This window comes from Chiloscyllium plagiosum, chromosome 4 (assembly GCF_004010195.1).
Source record: "Chiloscyllium plagiosum isolate BGI_BamShark_2017 chromosome 4, ASM401019v2, whole genome shotgun sequence".
NCBI lineage: Eukaryota > Metazoa > Chordata > Chondrichthyes > Orectolobiformes > Hemiscylliidae > Chiloscyllium > Chiloscyllium plagiosum.
The window spans coordinates 81,316,920-81,334,915 of record NC_057713.1 but is presented as its reverse complement, the minus strand read 5'-3'; the positions used below and the strand labels follow the sequence as shown (position 1 = coordinate 81,334,915).

Sequence of the window (17,996 nt, the reverse complement as noted above, 5' to 3'; positions counted from 1 at the left end):
GTGTTGGGACCTCAATTGTTTACAATTTACATAGATGAAGATGAGTTGGGGAACCAAGCGTAGTGTGTCAAAGTTCACAGGTGACACTATAATGAACGGTAGAGCAAAGAGTGCAGAGGACAATGAAATCTGCAGAGGGATATAAATAAGTTAAAATAAGTGGGCAAGGATCTGGCAGATGGATCACAATGTTGGTAAATGTAAGGTTGTCCATTTTGGAATAACTGCAAAATGGACTATTATTTTAAAAGGCTGAAAAATTGCAGCTTATCCTGTGCATAAGAACCAGGGTGGTTGGCAAATGCAACAGGTAATTAAGAAAGAAAATGGAATATTGCCTTTCATAGCTAGACAGATGGAGTTTAAAAATAGTGAGGCAATGCTGCAAATGTACAGGATGATCATACTCCAAGTGTGACCGTACTATGTCCAGTTTTTGTCTCCTTACTTGAAAAAGAATGTACTAGCACTGGAGGAGGTGCAGAAGGGGTTCGCTAGTTTAATTCCAGAATTAAGAGGTTGCCTTATGAGGAGAGATTGAGTAGACTGGGACTGCACCCATTGGAATTTAGAAGAATTGACAGGGGTGGGGGAGGAGAAGAGAGAGAGTCTTTTATAAACATATAAAATTATGAAGGGAATACATAGGATAGAAGCAGGGATGTCGTTTCCACTAGTGTGTGAGATTAGAACTAAGGGGTGCAGATTTAGAACGGAGTTGAAACAGAACTTCTTCACAAAGGGCTGTGAATCTTGGAATTTCCTGCCTGGTGAAGCAGTTTGAGGCTACCTTACTGAATGTTTTTAAGGCAAAAATAGATTTTTGAACAGTAAACAAACTAAGCATTATAGTTGAGCAGGTGGGTAAGTGGAGGTGAGTCCATGAAAAGATCAGCCATGATCTTAATGAATGGCAGGGCAGACTTAATGGGCCAGATGGCATACGCCTGTTCTGTTTCTTATGTTCTCATGATATCACCCATGCTTTTTAAAATCCACCTAACAATGGGTGTTAAGCCTCAAAAGATAAACTACTCTCTGGTGTTAGCATTAAACACTGGTTCAATAGAAAACTGCAACCTCAGCTACCTGTAGCAAAATTAAGCTGACCACTGTATGTACAGAATGACAGTTTACAACTGACTGCCTTGTCATGAATGACTTCACACAACATTTAGATGCCACGCTCTCTTCGGTTCTGCATACAAGACACTCAATCTGCCTTTGAATGTTGCCAAAACAAAACACTCAACCCACATTTAGTCAGCCAAACGTTCCACCTCCAATATATGTTGAAGGGCTCTGGAACAGGTTTAGCACTTCCCATACCTCTGTAGTGACTTTTCCCAAAAGGGGACCATTGGTGACATTGTAGAAGATCAACAGTCTATAAACCACAGCAGTTAAACTTTGTCAGACATCCACACGGATAAATGAGGGGTGCTGCATTTTGGGAAAGCAAATCTTAGCAGGTCTTATACACTTAATGGTAAGGTCCTAGGGAGTGTTGTTGAACAAAGAGAACTTGGAGTGCAGGTTCATAGCTTCTTGAAAGTGGAGTCGCTGGTAGATAGGATTGTGAATAAGGTGTTTGTATGCTTTCCTTTATTGGTCAGAGTATTGAGTACAGGAGTTGGGAGGTCATATTGCAGCTGTACAGGACATTGGTTAGACCACTGTTGGAATACAGCGTGCAATTCTGGTCTCCTTCCTATTGGAAAGATGTTGTGAAATTTGAAAGGGTTCAGAAAAGACTTTTTCACACAGAGGGTGGTGCATGTATGGAATGAGCTGCCAGAGGAAGTGGTGGAGGCTAGAACAATTGCAACATTTAAAAGGCATTTGGATGGTTATATGAATAGGAAAAGTTTAGAAAGATATGGGCCAAGTGCTGGCAGATGGGATTAGATTGGTTTGGGATGTCTGGTCGGCATGGACGGGTTGGACCGAAGAGTCTGTTTTCGTGCTGTACATCTCTATGACTCTGACTCTAAATGAACAAATGTTCGAATGTACAAATGAGCTGTTGTCACCATAGTCCTATACTGCATTGACTATGCCAGTGACGCTCAAGAGTGCTAGAGGAATTCTACCAATAATGCCTCCATCACATCTACACATTCAATGAGGTGGGAAGAAGAGGAGAACTGAGGTGTTCTTCTTGATGCCAGTTCCACAAGCAGTGATGCAACTTTCTGCATAATTAACTAATTGGGCACTGTTAGATGTCTGAAGAGCATTCGCCCCCACCACATCCTCTCCTCTAAACTCTCAAATGGCTAACATTTCAGAGGAGGAGAAAGTGAACACTTCAAAAGGCATTTAAACTCTCTCTGAAGCATGTCGGTATTGACATAATAAGTGGGACCAACTGACCACTGTGATAAGAACATGGCCACCAAGCTGCATCGTGCTTTCAGTAAAAATCTTAATGATGAGGCAAAAAGATTCACAGTATAAAACAAAAAGTAGATCCTGAACTCCAGATCCCATTCCCTCGCATGACATCCTATTCCATGTGCCCAAAGATTAAGGGTCAAGGAGCTCCTGTTCAGTCACACGAAGATTCATGGAAAAAACTGGTGTCCTTGAGTAGGTGTGTGTTCGGCTCTCTCTCTTGAATTAAGGAACTGCCAAGTTCAGTGAAGTTGGGAGTTACCATAGCATTCTCTTCTCATAGCACACTGCCCAAGTTAACCAACATGCCATCTCCCATCCATGAAAGATGCAAATCTGTCAATTCTGCTAATACAAAAGAAAGGCTTTCAAACGGAAATATTTTCCTAACAAAAATATACAATATTTGTTAAACTTTCATTTGGTTATTCATTGAAACAGTTTTCTTTTAACTGATCAATCAGCGAAAGAAAACCTCAAAAGGAACTGCTCATTTTGTTAAAAAGGTGAAACTGCCATGATTTTTAAGAAAATGTAAAAATTATAATTGGAACACAAACAGTGAGTTGTCTAGTCAATAAGTTTCTAGCAATGTTACAACACTTAAGCATATGCCTATATTTTATTCAGGATTGAGTCAGCAATCCCTTTGTACAAAAAAAGTCATCTGACCAGGGCATTAAACATAAAAGCAACAGATGCTTTCAGTTAGACATGCAGAATAACGTTGGTACATGGAAGTTTCAGTATACAGGTATTTTGAACAGAACATCTGATATCTACTAAGATCTGTGGTGAAAGGGTTAAAATTGTGTCCCAATACATGTGTGAATCTAACCGAAAATGGAAGGTGTCGCTTAGTCCCGTGTGAATCTTGTTATACACCTTCCCGTGTGAATCTTCTTATCTGTATGTAACCAGAATGGAATGTGTTTTTTTAGCCTTGCTCTGCTGTTCACATGAATGTTTATATCTGGAAAAGGGTATATCAGCTGGAGAAGTCTCCAGTTCGGTGAGTCTGCTCCGGGGTTACGTTTAACCGCCGAGCGTGGGTTGTTGGCAACCGCTCTACAAGAACTGACGGCTCCCAGTTTTGGTAACATGTAGAGTGAGTATAAACCAGACCCGTTGTAAGTACGAGACTGGTTGTGGGGACACTGCGGGGAATAAAACACTTATATTCTAGCAGACTCGCCTCTTGGCTGTTTGTTCTGTGTCAGACTACTTTCCTGCGAGCCTGGTCCTTGACCTTGAGAATTTTTTAAAACAAGATCAGAGAGTGTTGAAAATTGCAATGAACCAAACACTGACAACTTCTAGGCTCACCCTACTAAATGGCACCCAAAGAATGTAAGAGTACAGAATAGATACAAGTCCTGTAACTTGAAGGTACATGTTGACTCATTATCCAATTCCCTAGTTAACAAATAGTGAAACCAATGATTTCAGAAACAGCAAAACTAAATCCCATTGAGAATGCCAACTAGTGCATCTGTGTCCAACTTTAATTGCAGCATATACTCTTATGGAACAGTTAAATTCATCCAATTCTCAGAAGACCAACTGGAATGTAAGTAGAAAATACATACCCTTCTTTTTAGAAAAGGGTAGCTGAATTTAATTGCAATGAATCACAGAGACTCCACAAATCTAGTTTAAAATCTTTACATTGATAATTCACTCTAGAATCACAGAACCCAGATAGTCCAAATGGAGGCCATTCGGCCCATCAAGTCTGCATCAACCCTTCAAATATCATCCCCTGCAATCAATCCCTACATTTACCATGACTAATCCACCTAACGAATGGAACCATTTGGCATGGCTAATTCACGTAACCTTTGGGGTGTGGGAGCTAATCGAAGCACACAACAGAACCCCACGCGGACACAGGAAGAACGTGCAGACTCCACAGACAGTCAACCAAGGCTAGAATTGAATCCTCGTCCCCTGGCGCTATGAGGCAGCAGTGCTAACCACTGAGCCACCCGTGTCACCCACAATATAATTATAGCAAAAAGCTGATAATGCTACACCCGTGGAGCTAGAGCTAAAGTCACTTAATTCAAATGATCAGATTTTTGAAGCATCAATTTCCTATTTTGTTGCAATATTTGCATTGATTACTTCAAATGACTGGTTAATTCCAATATATTTTAAAGGTCTGCATTATCATTCGCCATCTGATCTAGGTTATCAGAAGTAGAATGAATTAAAAAGGAAACTGAAAGAACTGTGGGTGCTGGAAATCAGAAACCAAAGCAGAAATTGCTGGAAAGACTCAGGTCTGGCAGCATCTGTGAAGAGAAAGCAGAGTTAACGTTTTGGATTCAGTGACCCCTCTTCAGAACTCTGTTCCGAAGAAGGGTAACCTAATGCAAAACTTTAACTGTTTTCTCTTCACAAATGCTGCCAGATCTGCTGCATTTTTACAGTGAGTTCTAATTCAAAGGAGATGACTTATGACAAGAAGAAAAGAACAAAAGTTAAGGTTTCCATCTGTAACAGTTATCTAACATCTTGGTTTGATTGGCTACAAAATCCCATCAACAGAGCTGAAGAATATTTCTGTAGCTTCAGCTTAATCTATTACTAAACCAGAACTCGGTGCACAGTCTGTGAGGAGGAGTTGAAGAATGAAGTAACCAGAGTTTCAAATTATGAAGGTACAGACTAAGGAACTTAAACAGCTTTGAAATCATGCAACTAAATGCTGCAATAAAATTTCTAGACAACTTACTTATCCAGTTATGAGATATCAGATATCAAGAGATTGCAATCCTTGCCGACATAAAACGATATGAAAAATAATTTTCTACCTCAGATTGATACTGATGACTTGGAAATCAGAAGTAATGATTTACAACTATCTAAAGTAAATAACTGGACTGAAACGTTCATATGATCAATCTAAGAAATTATTAGATAAATTCTGCAAAGTAACCAGCTGTTTTCATTTAAAAAAATCTATAATTCATTCAGGTAGAACTTGAGATCTTTGTTAATTGTTATGAATTCCACACCCCTTCAAATTCTAAAAATATAGAATGTTTACAAGTTTGCACTCAAATATGATCACAGACGACTCCAAATATGCAAACATTGAACATGTCAAGTCATATTATCTAAATGACTAACCTGAATTATAGTTTTCAAAATGTGCATTTTTCCTTGGACTAATTAAATAGCTGTCATTCAATATATTGTTAAAGCATAAGCAATGCAACATACACTATCGTCTTCTGTAGATTAAGACAATGGACCAAAATGTGTGAAATGACTTCACTCCAATCATTTCAGCAAAGCAAGTATGATTTACACATTTATGGACTCTTTCGGCTATTTATTTGCCTGATCAGTAAAGAAGCAAAAGACAACATGAAAAAATTCAGTTTCCCAAACTTCTCTCAACACCTCTGTTAAAACCAGTCAAGAATTCCATAATATTAACACTAACAACCTTGACACTGCTGGCGTTCACATGAAAATGCAATGTACAAGAAACAGTACTCCTCATTAAAAGACAGCCCCATAGAGAGTTAGATGTTTTCAATTCATTCTACACAGTATTAAAATAGTACAATTAGCAGGTGTCACAACAGCATTGTATAATCCACAATTGACACTTCTACAATTCAAACGAGTTAATTTGCATGCACACATTTAACTGGCAGTCTGTTTTTATTAACCCAATATTTGTCATGTTTCATTTTGAAGTAGTGAACCAGCACAACACTAGCATCTGATAAGAGTTTAATCCACATATCTAATCTAAACATACAATACTTCAAAAATATATTAATAACCATTTGACGTTTAATTGCCTCACTTTATGGAGTTTTGCAGAATCTTAAATGGATTTTTCTCCACATTTTTTGTTATTTTTCTCCCCAAACAGAATCTCAAGTTGGTGCTCCCTCTATTCCCCACATACTTCCTGATGGGCTTGACAAGTTGTCTATTGTCCTACAGTATTGAGCTCAATTTTTTTTTTTTAAGATATGATTTTGAAACAGCTGTCAGTTTAGGGGATCAGTACCGATTCATAGAATCTTCACATTGTGGAAAGAGGCCATTTAGCCCATCGAGTCGACAGTAACCTCCCGAGGAACATTCCTCCCAGCACTTTATCCTAATCCCAAGATCCCACATTAACAATGACTAATCCCCCTAGCCTGCACATCGGTGGACACTATGGACCATTGAGCAAGGTCAATCCACTTAACCTATATATCTTGTGGGAGGAAACTAGAGCACCCAAAGGAAACCTATACAAACACAGAGAAAAAGTGCAAACTCTAAACAGTCATCCAACGCTGGAACTGAACCAGAGTTCTTCGTGCTGTGAGGCAGCAGTGCTAACCACCATGCCACCACAACATAATTACAGGAAAGCTGCAACACCTAAAGTCACTTAATTTAAATGATAAGATTTATGAGCACTAACTTCTTACTTTGTTGTGATATTTACATCAATTACTTCAAATTACTGGTTAATTCAAATTTAGTTTGAAAAATCTGCATTATCAACTGCCAATATAATCTAAGTTGTCAGAAATAAAATGGAAACAAAAGGAATTCTGCTGGAAATCAGAAACAAAACAAACTGCTTCAAGGAACATCTGAATATCAATACTCCTGACTGGACTACAAAGGAATAAACCTCTGTCCTGTAAAAAGCAGCCAGAAAACTATATTTGTGGACGCTGCAAATAATCCTTTTTTTCCTCATCAAAGCGAGAAGTTTGACAAAAACTCTTCAGGTGATTTTTGAAGATAGCTTTAAAGAGAAGAATGGACAACACATCTTTTGGTTAGTTAACCAACCACGCCCATAAAAGGTATTCCAAACCGCTAATATCAACTTTTGAGCTTTAGACGCCATTTTAAAAATTAAGGACATATGTACATAAGTGGTTTCTAACTGAATAAGCTCAATTTTTGGTTGATTCTCTCTTATTGCATGCTTGTGACTGAGATGTAAAGCAGAGATTCCTCCTTCCCCTCATCTAAGAGGGTGTAAAATAAACTCTACTTCTGGTTTTAAAATTTACCACAGTGCTGTTATGGTCCTTGTAAAATTAAATCCGAGCCCACGAGAGAGTCGGAAAAATACCGCACTACCTTCAATTAAAATGACAGAAAAATAAAATCACCATTTGTTTACAGACATGTGCTGAGGACAGGGAGAGAGATTTGTTTTAAAACTTGCAACTGGCCTGTGAGCTACTTAATTTGCAAACAATATTTTCCAGAAGAAATGATTAACATAGCAACAGCGTTTTCAATATTTGGTGATGTTTTTAGTTAAAAGCAAAGGCTGTTGTTTTCTCTAAGAATCATTCAGTTTCCTTGTGTCCTATGACAATCAAAGCAATGTCCAGAACTGCATTTTGCAGTATAATACATAATCAGTATTTTGTGGGGAGAGAAAAAAAATGAGAAAATTGGCAGTGTTAGGTTGATATGCACAGCATCACAGTTGATGCGTGCACATCGGGCAAAATATATCAGAAAGAAAGATGAAGGCAAATGCTCTGGTGGTCTGTATAAGGGAACGTTAGCCTGAGGAATTACAAAATAAATGTTAATTTATAGATAAGATTTCTTTTAAAAATAATAATTTGACTTCATTATGTTCTAAACTTTAGAAGTTGGTACTCAGCTCCAAAGAAACACATTAACTAATTGAAAGAGAGAATCAACTTAAAAAAATTATTAAATTTCTGTAATCCCATGCAATAAAAAACAAATTATGTGCTTTTTAAATCACAATGCTTAATAAAGCACTGAACGAAAGTCATCCCATACAAAAAAACCCAGCATATTAGGATTTGATTTCAGTAAAGTAGTAGACCTGGTTGAAATGTAACGTTATTTTAGATGAGACTGAATGGAGTCATTTTTCATACAGTTCTTTGTATCAATACAAGGCAGACTATGGTGCACCTCACCTGCATAAATTGTTGCATCCATCTTCCCCACTTTTATAGGAGAACCTGATGTAAACATTTCAGCAGCTACCTCATCCCATATTGGTTCCAACTTCTTGCAGTGGCCACACCAAGGTGCATAAAACTAAAACAAACATAAATCATTAGCAGTGGATAGTTTATTCATTTGAGAAGAATTAGGAAAATAAACTCAAACAGAACAATTTTTAACATGTTAACTAATTAGATCAAACTGTTCTCCACCACCAAAAAACTTTACATCAGCCAATTTCAATAACTTGACTGAGATAAGAGTCTTCACAATGCAATTACATTCAATGTGCAAACAGGGGGGTTATCAGGAGAGCATGAAGGTACATGGGCTTTATCCCTAAAATCCCATGTTTGCCACTGCACAGCACCAAACCCTTACTCAATATTGTGCTTGGGCATTTCAGCATTCTCTAGCTTCTCCACCAGACATCTCTCACGTTAATTATATGATGTTCGATAATTTCAAATAAATGAAAGTTTGGTTTGAAGTATAAAGTTGAGAGTGTTGATTCCAAAGTCAAAACCAATAAAACAGAGGGCTTGCTTAGAATAGCAAGAAATATAGCAAGAAATTCAGCAAGCTAAAACTGCAGACCAAACATCTTTCCCTCAAAAGCATGATCTTTTTTGAGCCAAATCTAATTCAAATGAGAAGGACAGGGGAAACAAACTTGAAGAATTTATTGTTGTTTGAGTATGGTGAACAGTCTGATCTTTGTATTACGAATAGAAAGGCACACTGGAGAAAGTTTGGAAAAAAAAATTACGTATAAGACTGGAACTGAGAAACGAAACAAACTAGGGAGCCTTTATTTTAGAAAAAGAGATCAAAGGGTTACATGACAGATATCATTTAAACTTACAAAAGGATTTGATAAGGCAGATATAGGTTTTCATTCACAGGACAGATCAGAACTAAGGCATTAAGTACAAGATGGTCACTAATAATTGGAATAGAGAATTCCGTTTTCAGTTTCTCTGTCCCATTACTATCTATAGCAAAACAAACTTTGAAACCTTGGACTCCATCACAATTCCATGTGAAGCAGTCAGATTACTGCACAGGAAAGTTGTGCCGCATACATGTTTGACAGTTGTCAGATAGAAACGTTTAGTATCAAACTGATTTCGGTGTAGTGTAATGCACATACAAATAACTATCATTATACGATCACTTTTTCAAATAATGTTTCCAGGTTTTACTAAACTGTTTCGCTGATATGTGCTGTCTTCAAATGAATTTAAGTTTTTCCTGCATTGCAATAATTATAATATTTTCAATATGCATGAAAATTACAGATGTTGCCAAAGAATCTTTGCTGTAGAGTAGGTATGCACTGCAAGACAAGAGATTAATGGTGTTACGGAGGAAAAACCTGGTAAGGAAATTCAAATGGTCCATGTCAACAAGGTTTGCTGAGATGCTCCTTTTGTTTGTCAGGATCTCCTGAGCCTCTTCTCCAGGTACTTTCATTTGCTTGCAGGAACATGAAGTTCAGACTGACTGGTTCATAACTTAATAAGTCTGACTTATTGATTAGAAACAACAGGGCTTAGAGCAAGTGGCAAATGAAAATAAATTTGCTTTCTTCAGGCTTTAGGTTTTTTTTTGAATTGATGAGAGAAAGGCAGGAACTGACAGCCAATCACATAGTTGTTGGCAGGCAGAAGGCCTTTGTCAGCGACATCTCATCACCACTCCACAGACCAATTAGCTGCTTGTTGCCAGCCAAACCTTCCTTCACAAATACCGCCCCAATTCCTATTCATCTACAATAATCTCCAATTCTTGAAGAAATTGTAAGTGCTGTTTACACTTTTGAGTGTGTCAATAATTAGGTTTTTGAAAGCACAGTAATCCCTTGGTTTGGTCCTCCATCAGGCTTGGTTTATAAAACACAGACTTTTTCCTATTTCAGTCAACAAAGAAACAAAAACAAAAAGTATGTGCTCATCACAGTACTAAAAGCTGATAGAGCTGCAAGTTGCCAAATCTCTAGGTCCAGCTAAGCTTTGCCCAGGGTAGCTAATGAGATAGTAGCTGTGTTGACATTAAATTTTCCAGAATTCCCCAGATTCACGAAATACTTTATTGGACTGGATATCGGCAAATACAACAGCTCTATTCACGAAGGGGGAGCAGTGAGACAGCAAGAGAGAACAGGAAACTATAAACCAGCTGGCTTGATATCTGCCAAGAGTAAGGTGTTAGAATTGATCACTGAAGAGATTATGGCTGCATACTTAGCAAAACTCAAGGGACTCAGGAAAAATCAACATGGTTTCAAAGGGAAATCAAGTTTAATAATTTATAGGAGTACTGGAGCACTTTGTCATAATATACATTGTAGATAGACATTGTGGAACTAAGTATATAGATTTTCAGAAGGTGTTAGATAACATGCATCAAGGGTTATTCCAGAAAATAAAAGCACATGGTGTACTGAGTATCCTCTTAACATGGACTGAAAATTTGCTGGTTGGCAGAAAGCAGACTATGTACGAATGGATCTTTGACTGACAAGCAGGATGTGACAGCTGGTATTGCCCAGGGTTGTGTGCTGTGGCCTCATATTTTTTTTACAATTTACCTCAATGTCTTTGAAGAGAGCAAAGGAATGGTAGCTAAATATCTTGGTGTCACCTGCAAAGTACAATGTGAAGGAGACATAAGAAGGTTGCAGAGGGAGATACATGGGTTGAGTATGTGGGCAAAAATCTAGCAGATGAAATATAATGTTGGAAAATGTGAAGTTGACAGGAAAAATTAAAAGCAGAGTATTGTTTAAAAGGAGAATGACTGTTGAATTCTGAGGTACAGAGGGATTTGTATGTTTCAGTACATGGAACATAAAGTTAATTATGTAAGTATGGCACACAATTACTAAGGCTAATAGGATGCTATCCTTTATGACAAGGATTGAACATTAAAGGCAGGACATTATGCTACAGTTATAAAGGGCATTGATGACAATACATCTCAAATACTGTGGTAAGTTTTGGTCTCTTTATTTACAGGATAATGTAAACGCATCGGAAGCACATAAGAGTCACACAACACAGAAAGATTCTTTGGTCCAACTTGCCTGCACCAACCAGATATCTTAAACTGATCAAGTCCCATTTGCTGGCATTTGGCCCATAACCTTCCTTATTTGTGTACCCATCCAGATGCATTTTAAAATGCTGTAATTGTACCTGTCTCTACCTGCTCTGGCAAATTTGTTCAGTCATCAGTTGAGAGGTGGGTGGTACCTGGTAACTACAGGAGGTTTCTTTGTTCATGTTTCACCTGATGCACTGAGGCCTTGTGAATGTTTGCCATTTGAGAGTTGGGAAAACACTACCTCGAAGCAGGGATTTATTTTGAGCCATACAGGCTGCATTCACTCCATTAATGTTGATTTTTCAAGGGTTTTGCTGGAATACTCATGGAGCAAGTATCAAGAATAATGTCCACATTTGTTTCACTGTACTCCCTCTAATTATGGAGGATGCCATGGAGGACAGCATAAGTGCAAGTCTTTCAGCCCAACAATACTGCACCAAAATGTATTAGCTTCATATGAAGTGATACGCCGGATTCATACCTGAAATGAGTGGAATGTTTAGGAGAATAGATTGGATTTATTTCTACTGGAGATTAGAAGAAGAGGAGTGAGGGTTGACTTGAATGAAATGTACAAGATCCTGAATGGACAAGGTGAATATGGAAAGAATGTTCCCTCTTGTGAGTAATTCCAGAACCAAGGCCACTGTTTTAAAATTGGGGCTTCACTTTTATTACGGAGAGGATTTTTTTTTCTGAGGCTGTAGGAATTTGGAATTTGCTGCTGCAAAATAGTGACGGTGGGATAACTAAACAATTTTAAGGCTGAAGTAAATAAATTCCCATTTGGAAAGAAAATCAAAAGATAGTCAGTGGTAGAAGGGATGTGAAATTCAAAACACAAGCAATTTATCTATGTTCGTGTTGAACAGCAAAGCAGTCTTGAGAGGCCAAATGCTCAACTGCTGCCCTTATTTCTTATGTTTGCAAAGGATCTGTAATGATGTTGCTTACTTCTAAAAGAAATCATGACCTGGAAAAATTAAATCCTTATCAATGACTCTTAGGAAGTTGGAACTATGAATTGTGACATATAAAAGTGACAAACGTTTGGGCAACTTTATTCAAAATAATTGTTGATTGGGATGGCATTAAAAGACTAATGTTGCTTAAACTAGTCAAGTGAACTTTTGCTGCAAGTACAAGATCTGATGCATCTACACAATAAATCAAGAACAAAATTCACTTTTCATTTATACGTTTCTCCCAGGCATCACTTAGAATAGCATACCAAGCATGTAAATTTGCAACTTGTCCACACATAAGCAAATACAGTTGCTTCAATTAGCATTCTAAACTGACAATATCCAATTTTTGACAGGCAGCTGTCCTTCTTACAGCTATCCTAATTTGGATGGTTATGCAATTTAGGATGAGGTTTAAATTTCATTTTCTTTCTCTTCAGTTGTGCAAAATTGTTTCGAACGCCACTGTTTGTTTTATTCAAGCCATGTTGTTCAATTTGTAAAGATACCAACTGAAGATTAAATCTGTGTAGGAAATGACTGAAGGCAAATCATAATTTAATCTTAAATTGACTAGTGGGAAATAACAATCCACTATACATTACAGGATTATTAAAATTTGCACCAAGCCAGGTTTAAATGACATTCTAGTCATTTGTCTGTACAGTTGCTTTAGGTGGTGAATTGGTAATTGTTCAAGAGGAATTTTCTCTTCTGGCTCTGCCAAGCAGCCTTATTAAAATTAATAGTATATGGCTTTACTCTTAAATGTAAATACACACCGAGTTATAGCTGTTGCATACCAAAACCAAGTCCACAAGGAAAGAAAATGCTATTATCAATAACCATGAGGGTAAAACAAAGCTCCAAGAGGAGGAACCAGTACTGGAAACAAGGCATGAGCAGAAATCATTTCATTACCGGCAAAAGGACATCACAATGAGCCACGCATTACAGACTTGGTCCTTCGAGATTCAGCTTGTTTGGCTGTTAACATGTGCCAAATGATTTCAAATGGCCTTACCCAAAGTCTAAAACTGCATCCTATTGTTGTTTACAGATGGAGGGATACCAAAACTAAACATCCAGCATAAATTGCTTTTTCACAAGTAAACTAAATTGATTATTTTGAGAAACTCAAATTGAGTACAGGACTTTTAATTTGGGCAAGAATCTTTGAACGAGAAAGATTACTAGGCTATTAACAATTCACGTGTTATACAAATTGATTAAAAACTCCATACAAATCATGAAATTTGAAGAGTTAAAAATCAAGGATACTCTGACATTATGGTTAAAAAAGAATCAATCGCCTATTTAGTAAAAGAAAATTGATTCAGGTATGAATAATAAAATTACCTACAAGTTGTACGCATCCACAACCTGGATGTAGAGATACATTGATATTTAAACATTTCCAAAATGATCAGCGACAATTTCAGGGTCATGAATATATCCAGGTCGTTCATAAGTTAGCAAAATAGGTTTGCTATGTATAACCTTTGGAGGAAACATTTCATATTTAGGTCACAGACCAGTCTAGACAGTGCATTAAACAAATCTAACCCTTTCAATTCTATAATCACACATAGATGTATGACAAGCATTATAATACTATTGATAACGAAGTTCATCCTGCATAAACACAAACATCTTGCCGAAAAACAAGCTACTCTTAATCCTCTAAAGATCACTGTTCAACTGTGATGTAACCTTTGGCAGAAGTATGAGCAATGTTGGAAACATTTCCATTAAAATTACGTCAGCATTAAGTGGCTGCATTTTGTTTTTATTAAGTTCTACAAAAGAAAAGTGCATACTCACATCTACTAACCAAATTTCATCTTCTCTATTATCTTTAAACCTGCAATAAAAAAATCAGGCTGTCAACAAATATAATCACTTATCTTATAGAACCCACTGTGTAAAATGTCGCAATTAATTCCTCCAAACTGAATACTTTGCAAACTCTAACTGTAAAAATAAAATTAATTTTTGGTAGTGACACATGCAACTCATTCACTTGGAAACATGGCACACGATGAAAAAAAAATATAAAAATGTTACGTAAAATGTTTGTGTCATGGGTACAATGGCCAAACCAGCTCAGAAGAACAAATATCGGACTTTCCAGTGCAAAACCCGACATCTAGTCAGAGGGACTCAATTACCAATTTTTGTTCATTTACAGGCTGTGGATGTCACTGGCCAAGCCAGCATTTATTGCTTTTGCTTAATTGCCCAGATGGCAGTTAAACAGCAACCACGTTACTGTGGATCTGGAATCATATGTAGGCCAGACCAGGAATGGATGGCAGATTTCCTTCCATAAAAGGATGAGTGAACCAGAGGGGTTTTTCTGACAAATGACAATGAAATCAATAGACTCTTAATTCCAGATTTTCATTAAATTCAAATTCTACTATCTACTATGGCAGGATTTGAACCTGGCTCCCCAGAACATTACCGGGACCTCTGCATTAGTAGGCCCAGAGGTATTATCACTAGATCATTATTTTTACTGGTAAAGGATCACACAGCAGGCTAGCATGGATAAATAAACTAATTAAAAATAAGTGTTTATTTTAGTAAACATGTCAATAATTTCTAGAATTTAAAAAAAGTACTTTCAAATCTACAATATAACTACACAGTCTTCAACCATGAAATATTAGGTCAACCTTTCAGTTTTTTTATCATTCCTTGAGGATACAGCTCCATCTGCAAGAATGCAATTTAAAAGAAAAGCACAATACACATCACCTTCTGACAGCATCAAGTCCAGTGAAATAGCTCAAGCAATAAAATGAAGAGTTAATTTTCAGAACAAAGTAGGATGAAGCCGCTTCAAGACAAAGTTTGTGCTTTTTCCTCCCTCATCACCAAACATATTCTTGCATCTTCAGGTTCCACTCCAGAGATTTGAGTACAAAACCTGGCACAATATGTTAATATAATTCCAAGGGAACGCTGCACTGTCAGAGCTGCAGTTATACAAATGAGATATTGAAACAAGGCCTGGTTTGCCTCCTTTGGTGGATGGAACTGAACAAACTATTTTGAAGAGGACAGGTGTTGCATCCTGGTCAATATTTATAAATTCTACAATATATGTTTTCTTCTGTATAATGATCAGCTTGAGCATTTGTTCTCAGCTTACAATGCTTCAAAGGCAAAGGTAACCTCTCTTCAAAGGGAGTTAAACACTGAGAAATTCACCAAAGCACCACCTTCCAAACACAATAACTGTGGGTGCACCTACAACAAATACACCAGTGGTTCAAGAAGGCAGCTCACTACCATTTTATCTAGAGATGGGCAATAAATGCAGACCCAGTCAAAGCCAATATTCTAGAATGAATAAAATAAACCTGACAAACCTCACCCTTCCTTGTGACTAGATTATAATTTCCATTAAATAAATCTGGAATTTCAAGTATTAGACTTCTGTATTAGACAGCTTTCCCACTGACTTTGCAGATTATCACAGGCACATTCTGTTAATGATGTGGAATGATCATTGATGCATCGTGCACAAACCATGCATGGCATAGTGTGCCTTCTCAAACTCCACCCTAATTAGTGACCCTAATTCCTGCCCGAGTGACAAAAGATTTGCTGCTTCACATAGCTTTGGCATTTGCAATTCAATGCTATTGCTTCTTTGCTGTTTGCACTCCGGAGACCAGATCAAACTGAAATGGAATCATTACCACTTGCACCATGCCATGATGCTTCATTTTCAGCCCACAACATTAAATTCAGGATTTTCCCTAAATAGTGAGTTGGAAGCACAGACCCCAAGTCTTTGCAGTGCAGCATGCAACAGCTTTCCAGAGAGTGATGCTCAAACAAGATGAGTGAAAAAGTTTGCAAAGTATCACATCCAGTCAGAATCTATTTCAGGATTTACGAGGTTTCTGTTTGGGGTAAGTCAATATTAATTAAAATTTCTAATTGTGCTCAACTAGCAGATCTAATGTAACGTGATCTAAAGCATGACTCTGCCTATTGTTATAAACCTCACAACCCAATCAGAACTGTTATATTTAATCCACTAGCAATTTGAGCACAAAACAAAATTGCTGACGAGGTCTTCCACTTTTGACCTTCGACACAAATCACCCCTCCGCAACTTTTTCAGCTGCAGAGCCTTTGATCTCCAGATCCCTCCCGTCATTTGGAATAAACTCACTCTGTCTTCTGCATGGTTGAATTCAAAGTTTTGGAAATGAGATATTAAACAATGTCTCCATCTACCCTCTCACATAAATGCACTGATTTAAACCCCAACCGTCACTTCAGAAATTATTTAATGAATTGTTCAAGAGGCTGCTGTTTTTCCTACATTGCATCAATTTAGAAGTACATTACATAATAATTTCTTTCAAAATTCACAGAACCTCAAGTTTAGTAATTAATAGCGTATGTTCCATTACAATAATCACATAGTTAAATATTTAGTTATTATCTTTAGATAAAACAACAAACTGCTCCTGGAACACTACCAAAACTGAATAAAGCTGTGCCAAAGATGACAAGTAGAGCTACAAAGAAGTTTTGTTGTGTGGTTACAATAGGATAGGCACTAATTAAAAAGCAGAATCTTAAAGGCAATAATATCTTGATTACTACCTGAGCCACGTGCAAAATGACAAAGTACATAAGATTAGTGAAAGCAGAATCAAAGACTGGAGTGGGCGAAGTCAGTTGCAGTTCGTTGAATATTGAATATATCAGGGAAAGTGCAATCTGTACAGTTGGAATGATCTATGCTGAAGCATGCCCAACATGATGTTCTAGTGAGCCTTGTACCTCGGGAAGAGGGGTTTGAATGGGGAAAGGTGTTCGGTGGTGGTGGTGATGTGAGGGGTCAAACTTGGATAGATGCATCAAAATCAAGGGGTAGTATCAGGATAGGATAGCAAAATAGCCATATATTAAATGAGAATAACATCAGAGAATGGCAGGAAGGAACAGAGGAGAAAATCTAAGAATATATCATAGGTCAAGGCTAGATCTCAAAGATAACATGGACCAAATTAATGCATGTGGCATTTATAATGTAAATGAATCAACAGCACATACTGAAATAGATGGCTTGACAGCCTTTAGGAAGACATGGTGGTAGGATGACAAGGAGTAGGTCCTGAATGTTGAGGTTATAAGATTCTCAAGAAGAATAGGAAGCTAGGTAAATGCAGAGGGGTGGCACTGTTAATAAAGGTGCCATTAATGCATTAAGATGGTATTGGTTTAGCAGATCAGGCTGTACAGTCAGTTTAAGTGGAGAGGAGGCGGAACAGGAGGGAAAAAGATTCCTATAGGGAGTGATCTATAGGATCGCTAACAGTGACACACCACAAAACAACATACACAAGAAATATTGGGTGCTGGTGATAAAGACAGCACAATAATCTGGTGATTTCAATGTATATATAAACTGGGAAAAATCAGATTGGCAGTTGTCAACTGAATGAGGAGTTCACAGGTAGTTTTTTCAGGTAGTTTTTTTTTAAGAGCAGCATATTCCGGAAT

General features: G+C 37.4%; 1 protein-coding gene across 3 annotated transcripts in view; it reads right to left on the bottom strand.

The window, feature by feature from the left end:
• The window catches only part of tmx3b (thioredoxin related transmembrane protein 3b), a 125,927-nt gene that overhangs the window by 92,958 nt on the left and 14,973 nt on the right, over nucleotides 1-17,996 (bottom strand). For 2 of the 3 annotated variants that reach the window (XM_043688478.1, XM_043688481.1), the window contains 2 exons: nucleotides 14,283-14,322; nucleotides 8,352-8,475 (listed from right to left, as the gene is read on the bottom strand). In XM_043688478.1, the coding sequence (XP_043544413.1) occupies nucleotides 8,352-8,475; nucleotides 14,283-14,322 (164 nt within the window). Of the gene's footprint in view, nucleotides 1-8,351; nucleotides 8,476-14,282; nucleotides 14,323-16,257; nucleotides 16,296-17,996 lie in introns of those variants that run through there. The other variant, XM_043688479.1, reaches the window with a different exon arrangement.